This window comes from Epinephelus moara, chromosome 15 (genome assembly GCF_006386435.1).
Source record: "Epinephelus moara isolate mb chromosome 15, YSFRI_EMoa_1.0, whole genome shotgun sequence".
Classification (NCBI taxonomy): Eukaryota; Metazoa; Chordata; class Actinopteri; order Perciformes; family Serranidae; genus Epinephelus; species Epinephelus moara.
In genome coordinates this window covers 7,252,643-7,278,391 of record NC_065520.1, presented here as the reverse complement: position 1 = coordinate 7,278,391, position 25,749 = coordinate 7,252,643, and the positions used below count along the sequence as shown (strand labels likewise).

At 41.3% G+C, this 25,749-nt stretch overlaps 2 protein-coding genes across 7 annotated transcripts in view; one reads left to right on the top strand and one right to left on the bottom strand.

Annotated features, from left to right (window-relative positions):
• dmd (dystrophin) overlaps positions 1 to 22,124 on the top strand; it is a 353,683-nt gene extending 331,559 nt beyond the window's left edge. For 5 of the 6 annotated variants that reach the window (XM_050063154.1, XM_050063152.1, XM_050063151.1 and 2 more), the window contains 8 exons: positions 570 to 608; positions 2,678 to 2,743; positions 8,434 to 8,499; positions 11,239 to 11,397; positions 13,640 to 13,883; positions 15,017 to 15,131; positions 15,408 to 15,497; positions 18,883 to 22,124. In XM_050063154.1, coding sequence (XP_049919111.1) covers positions 570 to 608; positions 2,678 to 2,743; positions 8,434 to 8,499; positions 11,239 to 11,397; positions 13,640 to 13,883; positions 15,017 to 15,131; positions 15,408 to 15,497; positions 18,883 to 19,001 — 898 coding nt within the window. In that variant the 3' untranslated portion in view covers positions 19,002 to 22,124. Of the gene's footprint in view, positions 1 to 569; positions 609 to 2,677; positions 2,744 to 8,433; positions 8,500 to 11,238; positions 11,398 to 13,639; positions 13,884 to 15,016; positions 15,132 to 15,407; positions 15,498 to 16,500; positions 16,527 to 18,882 lie in introns of all 6 variants that reach the window. The other variant, XM_050063153.1, reaches the window with a different exon arrangement.
• A 1,712-nt stretch (positions 22,125 to 23,836) lies between these two features.
• Positions 23,837 to 25,658, bottom strand: LOC126401934 (adenosine receptor A1-like). The gene is made up of 4 exons (XM_050063498.1): positions 25,479 to 25,658; positions 25,255 to 25,389; positions 24,700 to 24,884; positions 23,837 to 24,575 (listed from the first exon to the last, which is right to left on the bottom strand). The coding sequence occupies exons 1-4, from the start codon at positions 25,656 to 25,658 to the stop codon at positions 23,837 to 23,839; spliced, it is 1,239 nt and encodes a 412-aa protein (XP_049919455.1).
• Between the last annotated feature and the right edge of the window lie 91 nt (positions 25,659 to 25,749).

The following is a 25,749-nucleotide window of genomic DNA, read 5'->3' as shown; positions in this document are numbered from 1 at the left end:
ATATTGTAAAGGCTTTACAATTGTAGGCACTTATGGTCTTTAGAGCGATTGATGACTTGAAGGGGGACGCAAATGTGAGAGTGATCACACCCACACACACAGGATATACAGGCGCAGTGACATTTCATCCAGGATTAATGTGTAACTGTGAATTGTGTTTGTCCTTCTGCGATGCAACAGCACACACACACACACACACACACCTTCATATTGTGTATGTGTGATAGATGTTCTTGACTTCACTTTCTTAAAGACAAATGGACTCACGTGTAAGAGCATGCACACATGAAGGTTTGATACATCACATATTATGAGTATTTTATTAATTATATCTGAAAAAGTATAGAATATTAATTGTAACGGTGTGTCTGTTTTGTGTGTGAATGTGTGTGACATGCACTATGCAGTAACTCCTGTTTTATCACTATGTCTTGTTTGTGTCAGTCTGGTTTCACACTCCTCCCTGTCCGCCCCCCTGCTGCCCCGTCATACTACAGCTCCCATCATGCCTTGCTGTGCAGTGTCCTCCCACTTCCTGTGTCATCATCTCACATTTTTTTGTCTTTCAGTCCTGTCACTCTGATCAACTTCTGGCCCGTAGACCATGCGTGAGTACCTGGCTGGCACATGCACACACACACACACACACACACACACACACACACACACTGAACATCTACATTCAGTCTCATGTTCAAATATTCTCTTGCTCAATTACAGCAACAAACACATGATTATATTTTCTTCTTTTAATTATACACACAAATTCTTTCTTTAGTTGCACTCTCTTGCATATACACAAACACACACACACACACACACACACACTCTCTCTCAACTCCACCCATTTCACACTCATTCTGTAGTGCCATTCTGTTTGTAGTCGTGGTGGTTTACATCTCACAGTTTCTTGCTGCTGCTTGACCCCACATTCACCTGCACATCTGAGATTCAGGATAATTCACTCTTCTGATTCTGACTTTCGACGAGAACTATCAAGGCCAGGAAAAACTGTAAAATAATGACTTGATTATTAACGTTAATTAACCAGTTTCTGACCGATTCGAAATCTAACCTGTTCACCTGATCTACATCGCAGCAACGCTCACACTCAAAAATGGCTACTTTTGTGCCACTTGTGGTAAAGTGTCATATATCAGTTCTGAGTGGTATTGAATATTAGTATTCTGTACGCTGCTTTTTACTGGTATATATGACTTTTCAGCTTCATAGACTGATATATGTTAAGGTATACTGCAGTGGTGAAAGTTAGCCAATTAAACAGCCCTGCTGTTCCACTGATAGATGCCACACTTTGACATAATGTCCATTAGCAAATAGCATTAGCATTGTGGGCCAATTTTTTGTCCAAGACTACACTCAACATGATCGTCGTACAGGGTTGATATGTCTACAGCCAGACCCACTACCTAAACAATCAGAAAACATTCATAACACCAGTACTCAGTATTAGCTTGGATCATGTGTTTGGTAGCCCCCAACTCTCAAGGCACCCCTAAAACCCCCAATAGAGCGTCCCGAAAGCGGCCAACACAGAGACACTGTGTCCCCCGGCAGCCGTCCCCCAACTTCTGCAGGCCTGACAGGCATCCCTCCTAGGCTCTGGAGGGTTGGAGAGAGCACTGACACTTTGAGTCGTAGGGCTTGGTATATACTTGCTTTACAGTTCAGAAACAGATTGTCATAACACAAAGGACAAAATGTGTCTAGTGATAAATTGTGAGAAATAGAGGAGAATTGTGACCTCTGGAGGAAATCCAGAGAGGGCAATGAAAAACGTGATTCTCCCAGGAAAATCAGGAGGGTTGGCAAGTATGGCATCAACTAAAACACAAGTGTCACATCATCAGTGAGTCTGTGAAAAGTCTTATCTGACAGTGAAACGTGAGTGGCAATATGTCTATAAGGCACGAACAGCAGCAACACATCATTCTCAGCAGTTAATGTCACTTAGCATCAGTTTAACATAAGTGATATGCTAATAAGAGCCATAAGTCTGTAAAATGGTAGCTGCATACCAGTAAGTGGCATATATCTTCGAATCAAGCATTAGAATTGTAATAAAGAAAGATGTACCAAAGTGTTCTATGGTGAACAACCTCCTGGCATATTTTATTTTAAGACATAATTTCATGTTTTTGGATTATCCTGACATTTTTCCTCTTTCATTTACCTTTACTTTGTGCTGAAAACTCATCTGTTTGCCTCTTAACAGATAAAACTTCCAAACGTCAAGGTGCCTTTGTGAAGGGAAGTTTTCAGGATTTTATAGAGTCAAAGCCTAATTTCTCAAGGACTAAAACACTGCAGGAAAAGTTGTAGAATCCTCAGAGACTCGTGGTTAATGATGTCAAAATACTGATCTTTCCCTCAGCAGACGAGGTGTGAGATCTCAGATCCGACGCATCTTTTGAAGTGAAGGCAAATGTATTCCAAGCCAGGAGTGCAGGATACAAGCAGGGAGCTTATTTACAGAGCATTTTCACACCGCCACACATCTGTGCCTCGTACTGTCGCTCCCCTCATAGCTGGATTCATGCGGCTTGTGCATGTGCGCGTGTGTGTGTGTTTGGATTAATGAGTCTCTCCTGGTTGGATTCTTGAATTTCTCTTTTTCCTGTCTCTCTCTCTCTCTCTCTCTCTCTCTCTGTCGCAGGCCCGGATCATCCCCACAGCTCTCACATGACGACACACATACTCGGATCGAGCACTACGCCAACCGGTAACACACTATCTGCATTCAGCAGCGGCTCCTTGCAGTGTAGACTCACAGTGTTGCGAACAGGATGCAATGAAGTAACCTTTCCTCGTGCTCCAGTTTTGCATTCCCTGCTGCTATCCTCTGCCCTGTGAGCTTTGCAAATAATGGCTCCTCTAGAGAGCTCTCTCAGACACCAGAAACATTTTGATTGATGTGATTTGGAATAATGAATTTGGAGAAAATGTTAAAGCACAGCACACTTCCTGCAATGGGCTGTCTGTCTTCCCCCCACTGTGTTCACGCAGCCGTTAACTCACAGGGGATCGGTTGCCCTAATTCCTTGCTGACGCCGTTCCGGGGAACTTGCAGTCCAAATTCTCATGTTCATTCCACTTAATAGACCTAAAAGCTGATCATTAAAGAGCTTTTTGGTATTTAAAAGCTGTTAGTCACATATTAGAGGTATTTTTACCCCAGAACAAGTCAGATTATTCTCATCTAGTGAAAGCTTCCACACCCACTCAGGCATGTGTAAATGCAATTGTTCGCAACCCAGTGGGTCTATTTTAGTAATTTAGCCAGAGTAACCCTATTAAATGCTAACACTAAAGATGTGAACCGACCTTTCAGGCACATGTCATATACAGTCAGTCCAAAAATTGTCTGGTTTTGCGTGTGGTTTAATACAGGAGACAATGGTCACAAATCTTCTATATTCCCCTGAAGATGAGATAAAGGTACAGGAAACTAAATTCTCAATTGTGTCTACATATCTGCATTTCGGTACATTTCACTACACTTCGTTGCCAGTTTATTAGGTACACCTTTAATGCAGTCTAAGACAACAGTCCTGCAATTAATCCTCCCTTCAAAATGATCATACAGTTGATCAGCACCTCTCTAAACTAAAATACGAATGACTTAATGACTGTCAGTAACACATGAAACTTTTTCAGGATTGAACAAGACCAGTGCAAAAAAGGCTGCAGTGTAATCCCTGTAGGCAATTGAGCTTTGTCAAGTTATGTTCACTAAAAGTGCTCGTTTTTGCTACTGACAGGATCAGATTGTTGTTATAAGTGTCTGACAAGATAATTGAAATGATCCTAACAGAGGTAGACCTTTTTGATTAAGAGGAAGATCCTTTTTGTTTAACCAGAAACAGCGCCACAATCGCCTACGCTGTAAAATAAACAGTAATTTAAGCATGTTTGGAGCCACCATATTTTCACATTTAACTGGGTTAATTAAGTTTTTTTTCTTCCAGCTAAACCAGAATTTGTGATTGTTGGAACAGTGGGAAGATGAATCAAGGCGTTTTTTGGGAGTTTTGTTTTGCTTCTGTCGACTTTGAAGGAAGTGTGTGAGAGGATAGAATTCCCTGTTTATTTAAATGAAGTCTGGTGAGTTTGACCAGTTAATCAAAAAGGATCTAATTCTTCAGCAAAGAGGTCTATCTCTGTAGGGATCTTTATCATTATCGTGTCCGATACTTTAAATAATCTGAGTCTGTCAGTGTCAGAAACAAGCACTTTTTGTGGACGTAAGTGGACAGTGTTCAATTGCCCCCATGGATGACACTACAGCCTGTTTTGACACTGCAGTCTCACTCAATACGGGACCAATTTAAAAAAAAATGTTGTTCCAATTAGTCACTTAGACGAAAAGACCATAAGAAAATAAGGTCCAGGTTGAAAAATATTGAAGTTACCCTTTAACAGCAACTGATGACATTTCTAAGAGCTGCTGGCAAAACAACACTAGTGTTGCATATTTAGCCACAGTCTCACAATGTTGAGTAACCTGTACCTTTTAACATCTGAAACATTTAATTCCAGATCAACACTCCAGATATTTATGGCTGTATATGACAGTGCTTTGAAATTAGTTTATGCACGATTGTTGATTTTTCTTTTTCAATGGAGAATGGGATACCTTGACACACTCTATGTGACTCTTTGTACCACAGAGTATTTACCATTTTATGTGAAACTCTTTACTTGTACGTATTATAACTGCAGGGGTTTTCTCATCAAAGAAAAGCAGTATTTACATCTAACTTTTTGCACCATTGGTTAAATACTGAATGATTTTTCTGTCAGGGAAGCAAATAGTATATGACTGAACAAAAATGTCAAGATATCCCTTTGCATACAGTGAAACTGAATCTGTTCACATGATGAAGTGATGCATTGACTTTTTGGTGAATAAGCGTTCTGCAGTGAGAGTCCAGTATATGCTAATGCATCTGAGATGTTGCTTGTGCCATCCAATGCGCCAGCATGTGCGCTCGAAAACCTCATCAATACTGGACTCAGAGGAGAGGAAACCCATCAATATTGTTGTGGTGCCACACTGAGTCAATCAGAGCTTATTCACCAAAACATTTCAGTGTTCCTGCAGTTTGCAGTGATCCTAACTGCTCCCCGAAACCCACCGCTGAGGGACAAGAAGCAGTCAAATCAATCAAACTATGAGTCAATCAACCAGCTGATCAATCGGTCATTGAATCAGTCAGTCGGCCACTGTTGGCATTTCTCAGTAGAGTCAGTGTGAGGTCTGGGCCACAGGCCGAGTCTTTGATCCCTGCCAGAGAGTGTTTGACACCACTCACTGTTGCCTCAGGCTAACACACACACACACACCACACATATATATATATATATAAATACACACATGCTGACGGACGCACATGCTGAGTCACATGCCCCCCCTCCAGCCCTGTGCTCTCAGCCCCTGTCGTGTCAAGATCTGGCGGAATCCAGATACCATCCAGCAGATTAAAGGAAGGTGGTAGGGCAAAGAAGTAACATAATTAAGCCTTGAGTGAGCTGATGGCCCCCAAACTGCGAGGTTATCTCTTGTTTCTGTAGCGTGCAGCAGCTTATGAGTACAAATACACAGGCCTGGGCAGATGCCAGTCTGTCACAGTCCATCTGCTTAAATGCTCACTGCCAAGCACCAAGCTTTCTTTTTTTTTTCTTTTTTTCTTTTTTTTTTTATTTGAGCACTGATAAAACCCCCAAAATCTCTTTACTTTTTGGGCACACACTCACACCACCAGGAAACTGATCTAGTGGAGATAGCGACGGGGCAATTTAAATCTTTGGCTTTTCGCTCATAGCTGTTTTATCATGATGGATCTGTTGAGAAGCACAGCCGGGAGGTTTGTTTACAAGGCCGTCTTAATGGCCAGACTCTGGTTTCTCAAACATAATACCAGGGTTTAAGAATCAGTTCAACAGAGCTATGAAAGACATATTTTCTCAGTTATTGCTAATGGTATCTAGCCATGCATATATTTATCTCCCTTGCCTCCACCCAAATACAATGGAGATGAATAGAATTTTGTTTGTAGGGCTCAAAACATCCTTAAAAAATGACACTTAAAGCTTAAATAGCAGTGTATTTTTATGGGAACTACTTTCTGCGAGAGAAAAAAAAACGGTCTCTATGAAAACTGAAATCTCAGAGACAGATATCTCAAAACAAAATGAATAAAACAACAATAAAACAAATAAAACAAAACTATTTGATATTTAGTGCATTGCTTATGTTCTGTAAAAGGCATTTGTTCATCTGTCCACCTTCTGTACATGATAAAAGTAGGTTCTTGCAAAGAGTGAAACATGAAGATTTGTAGGCTAAATATGGAGCTAGAGCAACGGCAAATAGCCAGTTCCCTAAAATGTTAAGGTATTTCCTAAAGATACAACTTGGCTAGTAATTTAAGTTACTCAGAAGTTCAGTATTACTTTCATGTCTGGTCATTGTGGAGGTAGAGTCTGAAGGTGGTTAGCTTAGGTTAGCATAAAGACTGAAGCAGGAGAAAACAGCTTGCTTTGCTCACTCCAATGTTCAATGAAAACAACTCCCACAACCTCTAAAGCTCTCTGATAAACGTGTCTTTTAATGTTTGTTACAAAACTGAAATGTAAAAACAAATATTTCTAAGCTTTGGACTAAGCCAGGCTAGCTGTTTCCTCCCATTTCCAGTCTTTATGCTAGGCTAGGCTAGTCGACTCCTGGCTTTAGCTTGATAGATAACACAGTGTGAGATCCACCTTTGCAAAAAGCAAATAGAATATTGAATTACTCCTTTTAAAGAATTACAAAAACAAACCCTACTATTTTTTAAGAAACCACCGTCTGTCTGTTTAAACCCTCCCTGGATCCTGTGTTTAACATATGTTGTCATAGTGTTTGTGACTAATGCACCAGAGATGTGACCACTGTAAATCACAGTTAGTGAGGCTGTTACACAAGTCAGTCAGACCAAATGGCAGTATTATGCGTTAGACATCTGCCAGTTGCCACTTTTATAGGGCAGCAGCTTTCAAGACAATACGAGCCAACTTGTATAAAATATAAAAAGGCCACATTCTGAAGGTGCAGCTTTAGTTTATAGTGTGTCATTTTTAAACACTATAAAATAAAGTGCAATAGACAGCAGGTTACAGAGGGCTGCACACAGTGTGTCTAGCATACCATGTTAACTTTTTGTCATATTTACTAAAACTGTCACTATATCCTGACAGCAGTACATGAGACAGATAATCTTCCTCCTCCTTCTTAAAGTGCTTCTCATGGCATTTGCAAGAATTCACCGCTTGTGAACTGTGGTCAAACGGTCGAACTGGGCAGCGTTGCTCAAACATGAACCAAGATTCTGAGTTGCCCATTTCTCACCTCAAATGTTTACAGAAACATATGTTATTGTGCCATTTGGCTGTAAAATGAGAAAGTTTGCTCCAGCCAGTGGGCAGTGCTTCATTTTCGCTCGACTCTTTTGAACATGGAAGCCGCATCACAAACTTATAGGGATATACCCGACTCAGAATTATGTCAGTTGAATCGGTTTTGCCTGTTCAATACAAATATATATGACTATTTGTTCCCTTTTTCCAGAGTTTGAGAGTTTGAATGGGGGTTTAAATCTTTGAGTTTCAGGGGGCAGCTCTAAAAGCGTTTTCATTTTACAGCTAAACAGTACACTAAAATATGTTTCTGGAAACCTTTGAGGTGAGAAATAGGCAACTCAGTAACAGAATCTTGGTTCATGTTTGATCAGCGCTGCCCAGTTTGACCACAGTCCACGAGCTGCGATTTACATGATTTACAGCTGCGTTTTAGACTCTTCAGCTCTGATTGTTCTCTTTCAGCTGCAGTGGATTCATCCAAACGACATAAGAAGCACCACAAGGAGGCAGAGGAACATGATTTTTTATTTCACAGATAATCTGTCTCATGTACTGCTGTGCGGATGTAGTGACAGTTTCAGCAGTTATGAAAAAAAGTTGTTCATATAAAAGTTACCACCTACAGCTGAAAGGGTAAAATGCTAACAACATGCCAAACACAGAGGAACTCCAACAGTCTCAACAACAAAAAACATCATGATTACCAAAATTTCCCTCATTAGTCCCGCTGCTGTTCGCACAACTAGTGTAACTGGAGACACCCATCCTCATTTTCCTCCCATCAGGAAACATTTTCTGCCATTAGTTCTGTGAAAACCAGCTCCCACAGAGTTGGAGTTTACCCATCACAGGACAACCTGCACATTAGGTTACACCCTGAAAAAACAAAAACACAATCGTGTCAGTAAAATATCTGAATTCTGTTTTGAGGTGGATTTTCCCTCCACAATCTGCTACTTGCTGGACCTTTTGGTTTTGGGACTGACTGCTCTGTTTCTCCCCCCTCCGCAGGTTAGCAGAAATGGAGAATCGTAATGGCTCTTATCTGAATGACAGTATCTCACCCAATGAGAGCATGTGAGAACCGCTTTTTGTTTGTTTGCTTTGTTTTGCCAACCTCCTCACCCACTGATTGGCTCACTGTGTGTGAACTGGCTCTGTCTTCTTTGTTTTCACTGGCTGGTTGTGATATTTGTCAGTGACTGTGTTTACTTGTGCTCAATATTCTGGATACATGTTATGGTTTCATTTGTGTTTGCATCATCGTATCCCATACAGATTTACTGTTTATCTGATATTACCAGGTAATATCAGTACATCTCATGTATTGTATTTATATTGTCCTCAGGGATAAGATTTTCTCTGGGTGATTATGATTGGTATATTAGATTCATATGCAGCTCGTTAACAAAATCCCAGCATCCCAAGTAGTGGAAGTTTAGTAAAATGTACAGTATATATGTCAGCATATATGTCCACACTTTGTTTAAACTCATCACTGTAACTATGCATTTGCTTTCTCTGATTCCCTGTCTTCAAAAATGTTGTATTCACATAGTACAAAGGAATTTAATTATGTTAAACAGGAAGTTTTGTGTGGTACAGAGAGAGGAACAGAAAACTCTGCTAACTTACTGCTGTTTAGTTATTAGAGCTGGTCAAAATCGTATTAATTTAAATCACGGTGAGCATCTTGGCCTTTAGCATTAAGGTCCGTTCTCACCAGACTCGTGGGTCAAAGTTCTCCAAAGTAGAAGTTAATCTGAAAATTCGGATCGACTTTGTAAGTGAGAAAATCCACAGACCGTGGTGATTCCATTAAAATGCATTGATTTTTATAGCAAGATTTCGTATTTTTTATTTTAAATACTGGTGCTTTACTCTTCTCCATTTCTCAGTTTAACCAGCAAGCAACATCTGTGGGTTCTGAAAATTAGATTTTAGTCATAAACACGATGCTGAAATTCCTTTGACAGTAATTCTTAACAGCCAAAGTCTCCAGATGACCTGAAACGATGCTTTCGTTTTTTCTCTCATTTTTCACGAATTTAATTTTAAGGTTTAAGACCATTTCTGTGCACACAAAAGACTCAGTTCTCTCAAATTTTGATCACAAATTTGTTTAAAACAATGTAATTGAGCACTTCTCCTTTGGAGGTGCTGAACTAGTGTGGTAACATGGGGTCTGTGGTTGTGAGCTCGGTTGGATATACTGCCAAATTCAGATTCAGTTCACAGGTAACAACCCCTGTGGACATTCCTGCAGTCAGCCTGCCGATGCCATGCTATCTTAAAACTTGTGTTGTGTGATAAAACTCTGCATTTTAGAGTGGCCTTCATGACCACCCCAAGACACACCTGTGTCGTAATGATGCTGTTTAATCAGCATCCTGATATGCCTGATGTGTCAGGTGGATGGATTGTCTTGGAAAAACAAGTGCTTACCAATATGAATTTTAAGAAATTGGTGACCAAATTTTTTGTCTTTTAAGGACCAGGGAAGTCTTAGACCTTTAACTTAAACCTGTGAAAAATGGTAGCAAAAATAAAAATGTTGCTTCGAAAGTTTTATTGAACGCAAATCCTCTTTGCAGTCATCCGTTTATGAGTCCAAATCATTTAGTGTGTAATGTACTTTGACAGTAACTTTGTGATAACTTGAGTGGCCATTGGTAGATTACATGTAATATTTGACAAACTAAGTGACAAGTGATTGAAGTAGCGCGTTGGCGATTTAATATTACACTTCCATAAAGTTGAAAGTGGCTTATGAGATACTAAATCAAAGCAGCAAAGGCTGAGAAATCCTTACTTTTCGTCCACAGCATGGGTCAAACCCCAAAACCAAAACTGTAAAAGCAGAGTAATATTTTTCTTCATCTTACAAAATGTATTACTATGTAATATGCATAACATCTGTTTTTTATGCAAATGAAGAAGATGCAGTCACCAGGTGTGCTCTGATTTTATTTAAATTACTGTTTTCAGCAAGCTAAAAAGAAACTTTGGCTTTAAACTTAACTCTAAACTTTAAAATCAGACTTAATCCCACAGATGTTAACAGCTAATAGTCTCCAGATGCATTCCGATGTAAATCACGTCCATGTATTATAGTGTTGTTTATGTATCAAATATTCAAATCCATGCACCCATTCTATATTTTGTATGGCTGCAAGACAAATTTCCCCTCTTTGTAATAACTGCACATGGAATCTGATATGCAAAGGTGAGCCTGTAATTAAAATTTGAAGCAAAAGAATGGCTCCAGTGGAACACATTAACATAACTTTAAAACTCCGCTTGCTTGATGAAGTGAAAAATGTGAGCAGAAAGCATCCAGAAGCTGTTTTAAACCAGAGCACAGAGAGCTACGCACTCCTCCCATAATGAGTTCTACTTTCAAGTCGGCAGTCGTCTTAAAGGGGATTTGTTGTTTTCACCAGCACATATTTGCAGCTCCTTTAGTATTCAGAGTGGATGATTGGCTGAGCTGAAAGCAGTGCAGTGAACGCAGCAGCATCTAAATACCTGGCCTAATTAAAACCCTCCAAAACTCCGCGGGCCGCGTGTGTGATCGGTCTGAGTTGGCAGAGCGTGGCCAATCGAATCGCTCCAAATATCCAGTGTTGCAAACAGAGTTCAGGACAAATGTGTTGTAAAGACGACAGCTCTGGCCCTCTCTCTGTCCCTCGCTGTGTTTTAGACTCTTCTTCTGTGGTGCAGTCCTGTTCCGCTGTTCTTTTAGTCAGTTGCTGATCCCCCCCCCTCCATTTTCCTTTGTCTGTGTTTATGTTTGGCGTGTGTGTGCATTTGCAGTGATGACGAGCACATGTTGATCCAGCACTACTGCCAGTCTCTGAACCAAGGCTCTCCTCTCAGCCAGCCCCGTAGCCCTGCACAGATCCTCATCTCCATGGAGACAGAGGAGAAGGGAGAGCTGGAGAGGGTCCTGAACGACCTGGAGCAGGAGAACAGGTCAGTGAACGGACCCTTCGTTATTAAATCCTGTTGGCTGCATCTTTACTCTAACCTGAACTTGGCTCTAACTCTAGAAGGATCTGTTGTTAAAGAGACTTGATTCATGCATAAATGACAAAGAGCTCGCTGAATCTGAAACAGTCATATCTCTATAAGCTAGGTTCTTCAGAGGTCTGGGGTTCACATTTTAATATTGCATCTTGAAAACTTGAAAATAGGGGTCAGCACATCTAGATCCACGCCTTTGCCCGCCACCTATCTGACGATGCAAGTGACCGCACGCAGTTGTGAGCCCACAGGGTGGTGGATTCATATAGTTCTTTACGGCTGTGTCCAATCAGATGCTTGCCGGCAAGCTCCCCTCCTGGGTCTGGCTCCAGCAGGGGGCCATGATGTCTTTGTTCTTGACGAGGTGCTTCAGCTCCCTCTTAGCTGATTCATATGGGGTCTGTTAATTGGTCATAAGCTCCATTCCTACTCGACAAAACCCACCAACAACCACTAACATCTGGCCTTTCTCTTAATGGGAAAGGTTGCAATCGACATTAATTCCTGGGACGTGCGCTACAAATCCATTCGCACCAAGATTGAAAGACAGACTGAATAAGTAACAGATATTAAAAACAAAAAGCAACCACCGTAACATTTTCATTGGCCTCCATGCTGCTTTCTGTTGTTTACTAACCAGATATCCGGCGCATTTATGATATCTGATTAAAAAACGAAAGGCATACATGGTAATTTTGGTGGAAAAGGGTAGCAGTCTTGCCCTTCACCTGGGACCAGTTTGCCTTGGGAGACCCTACTGGCAGCTATTGCCCCCAACATCAAAGCTCACAAGGTCACAAACCCCTCCGCTAAAATAAGATGGCAGTTCTCTGATTCGTGCACCCCAGGTTAAGTAGTTCAAGTCTTTTGGGGTCTTGTTTACGAGCAGAGGTAAAGTGGAGCGTGAGATTGATAGGAGGGAGCTGATGGGGATGCCTCCTCAGCTTTTCCAGGCAGGTCCAGCTGATAGGGCATTAAATATCTCATCGGGCTTGGGAGTGCCTCAGGAGCCTTTGGACACAAATACAGTTTGTCTTTATAGATTATATTGATGCGGAATTGACAAGAATACTGTTGACACATGACGCCTTGTATCTTATGTTTCTAGAGTTATGTGTCTTTGTGGATACGTAACGAATTGTTAAATGTCATTTTCTTAAAGGGAGTTTGGTGTAATATTTTCCAGCAGAATCTAATTGTAGTCTTGCAAATAGTGACCCTGGAAGATCCCCAGTCTTTGCAAAACTTTATAGTGTGTGACTAAAAACTCACCTTGTCTTCAGATGTGAGCGGGCGTCAGACTTAAGTCTTTTCAAAGTTTTTTCAAAGCCTTCTAGTGTACGGTAGCATTAAGACTGTAGCCGTATAACCCTTGAGTGTATTCAAATGAGCAAGGGTGTGTTCAGTTGCTTGAATATAACTTTTCATTTGTAGGAAGAATACTGCGGTATTTCTTCTTTCAAAAATTAGACAGTGTAGCTTTAGAGGAAAAGGCAACTTGTGCGTTCTCTTTAATCTTACAGTTCATACTGTAATTACCCGACAGCCAGAGAGAAATCCTGTGTTATCCTTCTGTAAAGCTGTTTTGCTGCCATGTCCCATTTTCTAGTGAAAACTCCACCCAGCCACATAGATCAAGTTTTTAATTTTCATGTTTATTTTAAGTGCTAAGTTGGATTTATGTGTATTTCTGACAGGGTTTAAACGGGCCTGAAAATGTCTATGATTTAATTATATGAATCTTCAACCCCAGTGAAAATGTTCTTGTGAAAGGGCAGGCAGCCAAGTACCAGTGTCCTCCTCTCTGCCTCGGATTTAATCAGTCCTAGGATACAAATGTCCTAAAATAGAAATCAATAAAGACTGAACATTTGACGTCTGTAGCAGACATGGTGTTTTTTAATAGGCTTCCTCTTTCAGCCCTCCCTTTGTTTATTCCAACAGGGGGATTTTGTTGAAACAAAAAGATAAAGAGTGACTGCCTCATGCATGGGGGATGACTGTTACTGATGGATGTTTACTGTCACTGTTTTATTTATATCTCGCACTGTGTTGCTGCAGTGACCCAGCTTCCCCTCTATAATCAATAAAACAAAAGATCACATTTTTTCCCCAGCAGCGGGTGTTTGGTATTTCACATGTATATCAGAGCTGCCGCAGTGGATTAATTCCTCTGCTGCCCTCGCTGCAGGAAGCTGCAATCTGAGTACGACCGTCTGAAGAAGGCCCACGACAGGAAGGGCCTGTCCCCGCTGCCGTCGCCCCCGGAGATGCTCCCGGTGTCGCCTCAGAGCGCACGCGACGCTGAGCTCATCGCCGAGGCCAAACTGCTGCGGCAGCATAAAGGACGTCTGGAGGCACGGATGCAGATACTGGAGGACCACAACAAACAGCTGGAGTCCCAACTGCACAGGCTGAGACAGCTGCTGGAGCAGGTACACACCAGCAGGAACACGGACTCATTCACAAACTGTGGCACACTCATATATATGCTGTGCATACTTTGTCCATTAACCAAATATAAATATCTGATATGTGTAGCTGCTCAAATCAACTGTTTAATTAACCTACATGCCTCAGCTCTTTGTCTAAAAACAACATCCTGAACAAAAACTTACACTTATGGTACTTACGACTGATCTGTTGAACAGGTGGAAACACTTAATTTACTTTATGTATTAAACAAGTTGAATTTTCAGTGAAATTGGAAAAAAAACTAGGCACTTCACAGCAGGTAGAACCACTTTGCACCAATCACAAAAGGTTATGTTTTGATTAAATACTGCCGCATATAAACACACATCTTATCAGAGCCCCTTGTTTTAGGATCAGTATCAGAATCAGAGTAAGATATATCACCAAGTTTTCACTTACAAGGAATTTGCTTTGGTTTTTGTTGCATACATTAAACATACAATAAACATATTAAGATGAATAAAAAGTAACTCAAAGCACTTCAACACTGAAGAACATAAATATAGAATAGAAAAGTTACAGAAAATGTCCATGTAATGTCCATGAAAATGTCTATGTAAGTGCAGATAGTGTTTCAGTCCAGTTACAGTCAAGTGGAAAGTAACATTGGCACAAGCTGGCAACAGCCCCACAGTCAGATATAACTACAGAGATGACCGAGATAATAAGAAAAGCAAATCCTGTGAGTGCAATTAGTAAAGCTGCTTCAGATCCCTCACCAGACTGTGCACAGAATTATTACAAAACAACCTCTGCCTGTTCAACATCTGATGTTCCACGTGCTCTTGAGCAAGGCAGTGAACCCTCACATGCTATAGTGACCAGCAGCAGAGGAGCCAGCTCCTTTCCTGGATCCAAAAAAAATAGAGCCTTTAAGTTGATGTGAAGTTCCCACCAGTGAGCTCAGACTGAAGTAGCTTCCTCCACACTGTCTGACTGCCAGTAACAGCTGACACACACACAGAGGATCAGGCCAACTCCTTGGTCCCACACACACACTTCACTTCCCTTTTGACTCCTCTAATTAAGCTGTGCGGCGTGGCTGCCAATTTGTTGTGTGTCTAATGCATGTGTGTGCCTGTGTGTGTGTCAGACGGATTCCAAGGTGAACGGCACAGCACTGTCCTCTCCCTCCACCTCCTCTCAGCGCTCCGACTCCTCCCTCCCTCTGCTCCGTGTGGCTGCCAGCCAGACTACTGATACAATGGGTAAGAACACACATGCACTTATATCCTTTAATATGCATCCACCCTTTTAAAAGCACGGATATAAATAGAGGTGTTTGATTTCACAGCTTGTACAGACCATGCTGTTGGACGGTGTTGTACATCCGACGACAAAGCACTGTTGAAATGTGTGTGTGTGTGTGTGTGTGTGTGTGTGTGTGTGTGTGTGTGTGTGTGTGTGTGTGTGTACGTGACTGGTCATTATTTTAGCAGCCTGACTTTTAAAAGTGGAAAAGCGTCATCTCCTTTTTGTTTCAGGTGATGACGAGCTGTCCAGCCCTTCCCAAGATGCATCTGGACTAGAGGAAGTGATGGAACAGCTCAATAATTCCTTTCCTCATAGCCAGGGTATGGAACACCAACACCACCGTGTCTCGCACATTGTCCACATTGTCACTCAGAGGTTTCAAACCCCAGTCTAGTCAGGGAAACGTAAGAGTTCTGTTCTCTGCTCCCACTATGATTTTTATTCACAGGGGCTGTACAAGGTTTTCATCGATCAGATCTTTTTTAGACACAAGCAGCATCAACATCACATTATATTCTGTTGTCTCGTCTTAAAAGGCTTTGGCTGTAGGTCAAGATTACCATGCGAATGAAACCATCATCAGACAACATGAACAGTCAGACAAAAGCCAAAAATGAGAAGTAAAGAGAAGACAAAATGATGGCATTATTTATAAATGAAAAAGACACGAAAAACCTTGACTGAATTCACCAAAATTGCGGGAAATGAGGCTGCAACTAATGACCAAATTCTAGTCAATACTTGCTCCATCTCCAAAACATTAGAAACTGTGAAAAGAGCACAAGGTGATATAGTGCGATGAACACAATAACATAAGTAACAATGCAGAAACAAACAGAATGACAATTATGTTGATCACTGTTGCCCTGCTGCATGCTGGGAGGTTCTGTACATGTCTTCCTCAGGATGCCACCTAATAAACTTCCTGTTATCAGCTCTGAGAAGAACTCTTAGTAAAACAGAAAACATCCAGGATAAATACATAGTTTAGCCTATGGGATAAAAAATACACTGGGTGACCACACTGCACTTTTTACAGTGTAAAGAAAAAAATGGAAATTGCATGATATAAAATCAGAACAAAATTGCTAATTATAACATGGTACTTTTTCCTCCTGCTTTGTTCAAGAGTTTTTTGGATGTGTGTACCTTTTTCCTTCCAGTCAAATGCTCTCATTAAACTTAATTACAGCTGTAAGCCTAAAGTAAAGCGTTACCTGCCCTTCACTTGTTTGTCTTCCTCTCTGTTACCGACACGAGGCTGATTGTGTTTCCTCTTTCTTCCTCTCTTTTCTTCCTTCCCTCTTTTTCTCCGTGAGCCAGGAGGGAGAAGGGGACACCCATGAGAGGTTAGTGGCTCAGCTTTCTCTCTCCCCCACTGTCTCATCTCATTTCCCCACCACCAAATTTAAAAAAGTACTGAAGTACACTTCATTTTATAACACTTCCATGAGCCCTTGATTAATGTACTAACAGTGTGCTATTTTTAATGTATTAGAAATGTACTTGATATATAATTAATATATTATAAGTGCTACTTAAGGCATATTGAAATAAAACTAAAATTAAATAAAATATACTTTAATCCAACTTTTTATACTGGTACATTTTTCAACACTACAGCACTATTAGAAAGTTGTACTTAAGTATATTTATGTACATTTCAGTGTTCTCATTATAAAACAGGCAAGTGCACCAAATTGAAACAATTTTTATATCTTAAATAGCACCATTAGCATACCAAGTAGATTTTTAGTACATCGAAAATAGCACACTTTTAGTACATTGCTTGTAAGTATATTAAATATACTTAGATTGTCTAGTTCACCCTACTTCTGTTTTTTTTTTTTTACCTTAGCCCCGAAGGATTATTTCCATTTCATGCAAGTACCATGTGTGTTCCACTTTGGCTTCTATCAGAATCCGAAACCATGAGAAAAAAATCTAATTATTGGCTTAATAAGGGGACTGAATTTTGGATGTTGTTGTGAGTAGAACTCAGCATAAAACATCCCAAAAAGTGGAAATGTCATGGTACAGTGATGCAGTGGAAAAAAACATATATGTCCTCCCTCCCTGTCCCTGTTTTTAATTTCCGTTCCCTTTTCTGTCCTCTGTCACACTGTGACGCTCTGTTCTGCACAGTAGGGAGTAGTGATGTGTGTATGAATGTGTGTGTGCATAGAGCATCTCTGTGTGCATGTAGATTTGGGATGAGGTGTTAATGCCACGCTACAGTTCACAGTGTGGGGCTCACCCTACGATGCAACCACAATTTAATGTGATAAAAACAGCTAGATGTCTGTCATGTTCTGTTATTTCTGAGGTATACATTGTATTTCTCTTAAAATGGTGGATTCCCACAATGTTGCATTTCACAAAGTGTAGTAAAATTTGTCATTAATGTTATATATATATATATATATATATATATATATATAATGGTTTATTTGTTCCTGCAAACATTCAATACAGTCCGAGTGTAACAGTGAATTTAAAACACGGCCTGTTTGTTTACCGCTGTGCCATTTTCTGCATGTTCCTTTGTGCTCGTATTTGGCCCACTAGGGGTGCCATTGTAGCCTCATCACCAGACTTTTCACTCCATTGATTTTTTCATTTGCTTAAAAAATGGGAGATGTGGGCGGTGATTCATAGATCTGGAACCAAGCTGGTCTCATTGTACATTTGAAGCAAAACCTAAGCAAGAGGGAGTTTGCTTGACATTTTACGATCCAAATAGCATCATGGGGTTTTTATTCCGAGGCTACGGGCTTAAATCATTGCTGATTTCTTGGTCACATTAAAAAAGAATCTTAGGGAAAGCTTTTCAATCAGAATTTACAAATCAGATGTGATGGTAGGTGCAGGTGATTGGAGCAGGGTATCTTTGAAAAAGGCCTGTGCAGAGCTCTTAATCACTGATACATGAAGCAAAGCCTGCAAGATAGTTTAGGTAGTCACCTCCAATCACCACTGTACTCACATACTGTCCATCCAACTCACCCTTTATATTATGGTGGTGTACTTAAGCCAGCAGTGCTCTGCTCACTCGCTCGCCATCTTTGCGGTGTGTCCCACCCTGTTGGCCCTCGTCAGTCCCTGTCAGCTATATTTCAGCCAATTCAGCACGTTGAATTGTCAGCGATTGAAATCATTTGATTGGCAGTTCAGCTCAGCACACAAGAAGAGAAAGGGAAGTGAGGAAAGTAAAGAGACAGCGAAAGTCAACAGGGAGTCAGATTGAAACAAACTTGCTACATGAGGTAAGATTATTTTTCTTTAGACATTTGGCTCTTTAGCAGAAAACGTTTCCTGATGGTTTGTGTTCTTGTTCACTGGCACACAGTAAATATGCTTTAATCTTTCGACATTGGATTGTGTTAACATGTGCTAACTGGTTGCTGTTGTAGACAGTTATTTCTTCTTATGCAGGTGCAGAATGTACATGCTGGTTGCCCGATGACAGTAGTCTCTGCGGTGTGTTCATGTGCAGCTTTCGTCACCTCTTGTTCTTTTATGTTGCCTAATTAAAGCCTCACAGAGCTGTTGGCGTGGCTGTAGATGTTTTGTTCCATATGTAGCACACACATTAGCCCATTTTTACCGTCATGTGTCTGTATGCTCGTGTTAACCTGTGCAGCTTTCAGTCCATCACTATGAGCGACTGTGTCATGTCTAAGCATTTCCTTCCTCTCTCTCCAGGTCCCAGTATTGGCAGTTTGTTCCACATGGCCGATGATCTGGGCCGTGCCATGGAGTCACTAGTCAACGTGATGACAGACGAGCAGAGCGCCGAACAGCACGAGGCCCTGCCCTTTTGATCCCGCCCCCTCTCAACCTTCATCCCCTGTCCTCTCTCTCCTCTCCTCTCTCCTCCCTGCCTACCTATCGCATGCTTTTCTAGTCAAAACAACTGGATTGGAAACACAGTTTACAAAGAGAATATATAACGTCTATTTTTGTGAAGGATTGCAGTTCCAGCAACGACGCGTAAAAAAAACAAACAAAAGAAAAACATTATACCTTGTAGATTTCAGTAGTTTCTTAAAACGTCCTGAAGTTGTTTTATTATTAACAGAGGCTGGTTTATAAACTTCTATGCAATTGTATAAAACAAGAGTGGGGTGATGGGGGCAAAGAGAGATGCGATACAAATAAGTGTGTTCAGTGTGGTCGAATATTTGCCATCTCTTTGTAATTGGGGAAACAGCAAAAGCATTTCAGACATTTGTATCAAAAAAAGAATGATTGTAATCATAAGGGTGCTTTCTAAGAGAAAAATGTCTTTCTATAACAGCGTACACTACAGTCAAGGTAATGCAGGCATCCTGGATCTTTACAGTACGTTGTCTGTGAGACTGTGTGTGAGTTTGTGTGTGTGTGTGTGTGTGTGTGTGTGTGTTTGTGTGGTGGTGCCTAATTTCCACATTACATTACAGCTTTTTTTGGGGGGGGTCGGCTTTGGCTGACAGCCCTCATGTTATATTTGAATTATTCATTTATCTAGTCATCCGTCCATCTATCCATCCATCAATCTGTTCATCATCCCTGTGATTAACATCTCTATGGCAACAGTTTTTCTCCCTGTGTTTGTTTTCAGCACAGTGTACTGTGTGCATAAACAGATGCTGTAATAGGCCCGATTCAGAACTGAGATGAGTCAGCAAGGTCACTTTAAAGCTAATGCACATAATGGGAAATAATTCGACATAATAGGAAAACATTTGGATTCCATTCTACAATCATCAAACTACTTCGTTTTTCTTATGTAGTGGGGAAAAGTCAACCTGCATTTGTCATCCCTGTTGATGAAAGAATATATTCACTATTTGCATAGTATGTTGAGATACATATATGTGTGTGCATTATCTTTTAAACTTGATAATAAGGGATAGTTCTGACATTTTGAAGTGGGGTGTATGAGGTAATTATCTATAGTTTTGTGAATTACATACAGTAGATGTCAGTCGGCACACCCCTAGTTTGGAGAAGCAGGCAGGGGGACAGAAACAAAATCAATATAATTTTAAATGTATGCTATATCTAGAAAATTTTCACCGCTTTACGTAGCTGTCAGACACCAATTTTCGACGGGAAACTGAAGCAGTTATAGTGCTCTCTTCAAGCCAGACTCCATTGAGAAAAACAGTAATTTAACATCACTGAACACAGGAGTTGCTGGTCTTTTGCTGCCTCGATCAGTTTGTTTGTTTGTTTGTGTTATAGTGTGACTTTGGTGTTTATAAGAGTTAGTTCACATTCGCAAAGTCACTCAATAGCACAAACAAACCAGCTGATTGAGGCAGTGGTAAACCAGCAGCTCCTGTGTTCAGCGACCTAAAATTACTGCTTTTGTAAGTGGAGCGTGGTGGCTTTGACGAGAGCATAGATGCAGAACTAACCTCCCAAAACGCCACTTCACAATATCCAAACTACTCCTTTAAAGGGTCAGTTCAGTGATTTGGCATTGCACATTCATGAAGTTGGGGGATTCACAAGAGACAGATTTTTAAAAAGAATAGTCCAAGTTGAAGGAGCAGAGGCTGAGATATCCGGACTTTTGTTCCTAGTGTGGCTTTAAAAACACTGGATCCCACCTTTCCCATCATGAAACTTTATAGCGTCTCTCAGTAGACCCTCACTGCCTTGTAGATGCCCAGCAAATTTTCATGTCTTCACTCAGCATCACTGATGGGTGTGTCAGAGGTAAAACAGGTTTGAAACTTTGTTGCACCTGTAAGCACACCCAGCAGTGATGTCATGATGTCCTGGAGTACACCTTTACATCACTGCAACAGAGTTAGACCACTGGATGTCTATCAGTATCTTTTATATCCAAACTGGTCATCAGTTTGTGAAAGCATTTCTCTTCAGTTCTGCATCGGGCCTCTACAGACTCCTTCAGAAAGAAACTGTATTTTTTTGAAAGAAAAAAGTCCTGATTATTGCACTGGTACATCTTTAATAAGGATTTTATGAACATATGAATCTCTAAGATGCTTTCTAAGTGTCTTTAGGGCCTGTTGAGTCCACACAGTACACTGTGTATTGGTTTTGTCAGACGTACTGTAAGAGGAACTTAGAAGAATGTGATTTTAATTGAATCTGAGCACTACAGTGTTACAAGGCTGCTTGTTGAGATTATTTTTGAGGAATTTTTCTGTTTGACCTGTAACAGAGAAATATTTTAGGAGGTTTTAGGAAGCCCAGTAACGTAAGCTCTACCTCGTCTGAATTGTCAAAGTCCGGTTCGGAGGCAATTTCTCTACTGTACTCAACCCCACGCTCCTCTGATTGTTTATTAATTGAATATTGCTGGATGGTTGATTCACGTCAAATATCCTAATCACTCTGTAACGTTCTACTGCACTGTAGGAGCCTCCAGTCTGAATGTTCAGATGCATTTACTGCATTTCTCATCTCTGTCAGAGATTTAACTCAAGTTTGAAAAATTAGCATTTTACACAAATCAAATGAATCCGTGTGCACTACTGTCATACCTGGGACATACTAGATATTTGTTTCCTGTGTGGAGGATGCGTTTATTCTAGAAGTGTCTTTTTGTCTTTGGTTAAAAAGGTATTTTGTTTTGTGCCGTGTGAGGTGTTACAACATTAGCATGTGTGACTAAATAAACTCCATCGTTATTTAATGTATAACCACTCAGAGAAGTCCGCGGTGAGCGCCGTGGCGTTATACACTCGTTTGTTTTTGGCATCATATTCTTGCAGCATGATCCAGGAGGGTTTTGTTTTGATTCAGACACTGAATTTGATTGATTTCTTAGTTTGTTTTTCATTTCTAACGTTTGTCTTTCATTCTCACATCATTTTTCAAATAACGCGTCAATACTTCACAACATATCAGATTCCACCAAATATATGCCTTACTACTGTATTATAAAATGCTTTACTGTATATCAATAAAGCACGCAGTTATGTTGAGTTGACTCACCTCTTTGATTTGCTCTTTGTTGTTTGCTTTCAACAGGATTAGAATAAATGCAAGGAACGATAAATGCACAAAAATATTTATTTTGAAAAGCTGGTCCACCAAAAAAAAAAGGTCCCAGTTTAGCAGTACATGCCTGCACACATGAACTCAAATAAGGGACAAGGTGCAATCAACTGCAACCTAAATACTTTTGTGCATATGAAGTCCATACAGGACAACTCATTTATTCAACTTTTACATTCATAAAGCAAGCACACACACATGTTCCTGATGTACAATGTAAACAATCAAACAACCATGTAAAATTCACCGCTACAATAAGAAGAAATTGTGATTTTTTTTTTTAATAGATGAACATATTTGCACAGAAACTAGAGTTCTATAAAGTCCTCTGATTCCAAACAGTAAGCCAATTGACCATAACTGTCCTTATTAGTTTTTAAAGTCTAATAAAAAATATCATTAAGATTAAAAATTTCTGATTCTATTAAATTACACACACTGAGATCTATTAAAAGACTCAAGTTTGTTATAAAATGTGACCCATTACTGTATATCTGCATCTTTCAAAGACGCATAAATTGATTTTTTTTCCCACACCACCTGGGGGCAGTGCAGCCTTAAAAAATGATATGGCGAACATGGTGGCAAGCAGCTCCTTATTTCCACATCTAGAAGACACAGGTCAACGCGAGAATTCATTTGGAGTCATGTTTGTGTCCACCTAATGAATGTAAGTTCATTATACACTTTCCTTTTCACTCTATTTTGGTATCCAATAAATTCTAAGAAACATATGTGACTCTAGCTGCTAAATGCTCCACTATGTTAACATTTTATTAAGTATTACTTAAAACAGTGACTCTGCCACATCACCTTTGAAGGCCTGCTATTTGCTGATACAGTGCTTCAGGGAAGACATTCTGAGTAGACATTATTTTACGGTCCTTGGGCATCACTACAGTCAACACTAAAGAATTAGACTTAAATCAATGCTAATTTGGGGTGTCGGTGGCTTAGTGGTAGAGCAGGCGCCCCATGTACAAGGCTGTTGCTGCAGCGGCCCGGGTTCAACTCCAGCCTGTGGCCCTTTGCTGCAAGTCACCCCCCCAGGTCCTGTTCCACGAAGGCTGCCATGTTGCTTCTACAATCGCCAAATGCCACTAAATCTTACTCAAGAGCTTTAAAGGTTCTGTATGTGATGTTTAGAGCATTAATAAAGCAGCAAACCACTTTTGTTATGTAAAGATATCGTAGAGTAATGGTGTCCTAAGCAGAGAATTAAGTCACACGACCTCTGTGTGTGTTGGAATCCGAGCTTCTCTGTTCTTTGTTGTGGGTGCGTATCCTACTGGCTTGCTTATCATCCCTGCCTTGCACTATGCCCCTATGGTGGTTACCAGCAACTGTGCGGCGGAGGAGTTGCAGCCACCCTCAGGTTCCCCCCTGGTTAACACCGTCAGTTCTGTCAGCATTGTTGCTGTTGTTAAATGCTGTTTATTCAGTTAGCACCGTTAGCTGCTAGCCACCAGCTCAGCCACCTCCATATTGAGAATTGTATCCAACTTATACCCTCTGAATTTCGCATTTAACAAAAAGCCCTACTTTTTACAGTGAAAGTTGTATCCCCTTGGTTGAAGTTTTCCACAAACCAACCCTGACCCTCAGCACTGAGTGTTTGTTTATGACCCACAGTGCTGCTCTACTTGGAATTTGGCCTAACACTCCTCAATCCTCTCCACATTCCTATCAGAGTGTATCTGAAAGACCTCATCCTGTATGCGTACAAGATTGGGTTGAGGGCCGAATTAGCGTGAGAAAGCAAAATGGCTCCTAGTGTGACCGACATGGGGACCTTGCATTGTGGGCAGAGCAGCAGGATGCAGTTGATGAGGTGGATTGGCATCCAGCACACCATGAAGAGAAAGAGGACCAGGAAGAGGGAGGTGGCCTTACGCATCTCCTTACGGCTGCGAATGTTGGATTTGGCCTCGTTGGACTCTTCTGGACGGGTGTTGGCAAGAGCAGAGCTGCAGGTGGGAGGTACAGCAGAAGCAGTCCTGAGCCCTGGCTTTGTAAAGACAGCAGTAGTCTCAGTTTCAATAAGAGACCCAATGCCAGACTCTACTTCCCTCTGCCCAGCAGACAAGCCTTCCTCGGCTTGTCTGCTGGATTCTTTTTCTGCCCCCATGTCTGCTCCATCTGCTGCAGTTCCCCCAGCAGCAGAACTCCCATTGTCTGTCCCAGTGCACCCACTACTAGCAGCTGTTATGTCCTCTGCAGTTCCCCTAGCCACAGCGATGCGTCTCAGCTGGCGACGGACGGTGAGGAAGATGTGGCTGTAGATGATGAACATGGCCACCAGCGGCACCAGCAGGCAGCAGAAGAAGTTGAAGTAGACCATGTAGTTCATGTCCACCACACAAGTGAAGATACAGTAGCTAGATTGAAAAGAGGCATATATATATTAATTATTATGCACACATGCCCCTTCTTTAATTTCATTCTCTTGCAGTCCTCCCATCCATCCATTCATCCATCCATCTGCCCTCCTCATTCTCTTACTCAGAGTCTGGCGGTTGTCGTTTCCAATCCATTAGCGGCACAGAGCCGGTGATGGCTCCCAGGCCCCAGGTGACCAGCAGGGCCAGGTGGGCGTTCCTGGGGCTCATGATGCGCTGGTACTGGAAGGGCAGAAGGATGGCCGTGTAACGCTCCACTGCTACTGCTAACAGGCTCAGGATGGAGCTCTGGAAGAGAAAGGAAGGTTTTTAAAAGGTCATATACGATAGGATCTTCAGCAGGCATCACAAAATGGATTCTTGGTCAAAGTGACAACACTTAGGGGCGTCGGTAGTGTAGTGGATAGTGGCGGCGCCCCATGTACAGAGGCGACACCTCGCTGCAGTGGTTGCAGGTTTGACTCCAGCTTGCAACTCTTTACTGCATGTCAACCCCCACTCTCTCTCTCACCCCATTTCAATCTGTCCTGTCCATTAAAGGCAAAAAGCCCCCCCAAAAAAAAAGTGACAACCTTTAACAGAGCAGCTCTAGCATCTTGATGACATACACTGAGCATATTTATGGGTAGTGCTCTTGCCTACAGGTTAATGTCCCTACCTGTGTGAGCACCATGAGGATGCTGAGCAGCACCAGGCAGAGGGGCAGGTTATGGCGAGGTCGACCCAGGTCTGTCAGCACTGCACAGGGAATGGCCACCAAGCCCACCAGGATGTCTGACACAGCTAATGATATCTTCACACACATGCAGACAGAGTAAAACACTTTTGGCCACAGGATTGTGTGTTAAGAATTCCAGATTTTGCAGAAACAGATTTCCTCACCAGGAAGTAGTTGGTGACGGTGCGAAGTTTCTTGTTGCGAGTGACAGCCAGACAAACCAAAAAGTTGCCTGTGATGGCCAGCACTGCAATGATGAGCTCGATGGCGATGTAGAACCCTTTCAGACGAGGTTGGTAGCCGTACGGCATCTCTGCCGTACAGCTGTCAGGAGTCACATTCATGATGAGAGGGAGACAGAGGATCCACAGTCTTGGAAAACCTGGAAATAGGGATAGAAATTGAGAAAACTTCAGCATTTAAACCACATGTAAA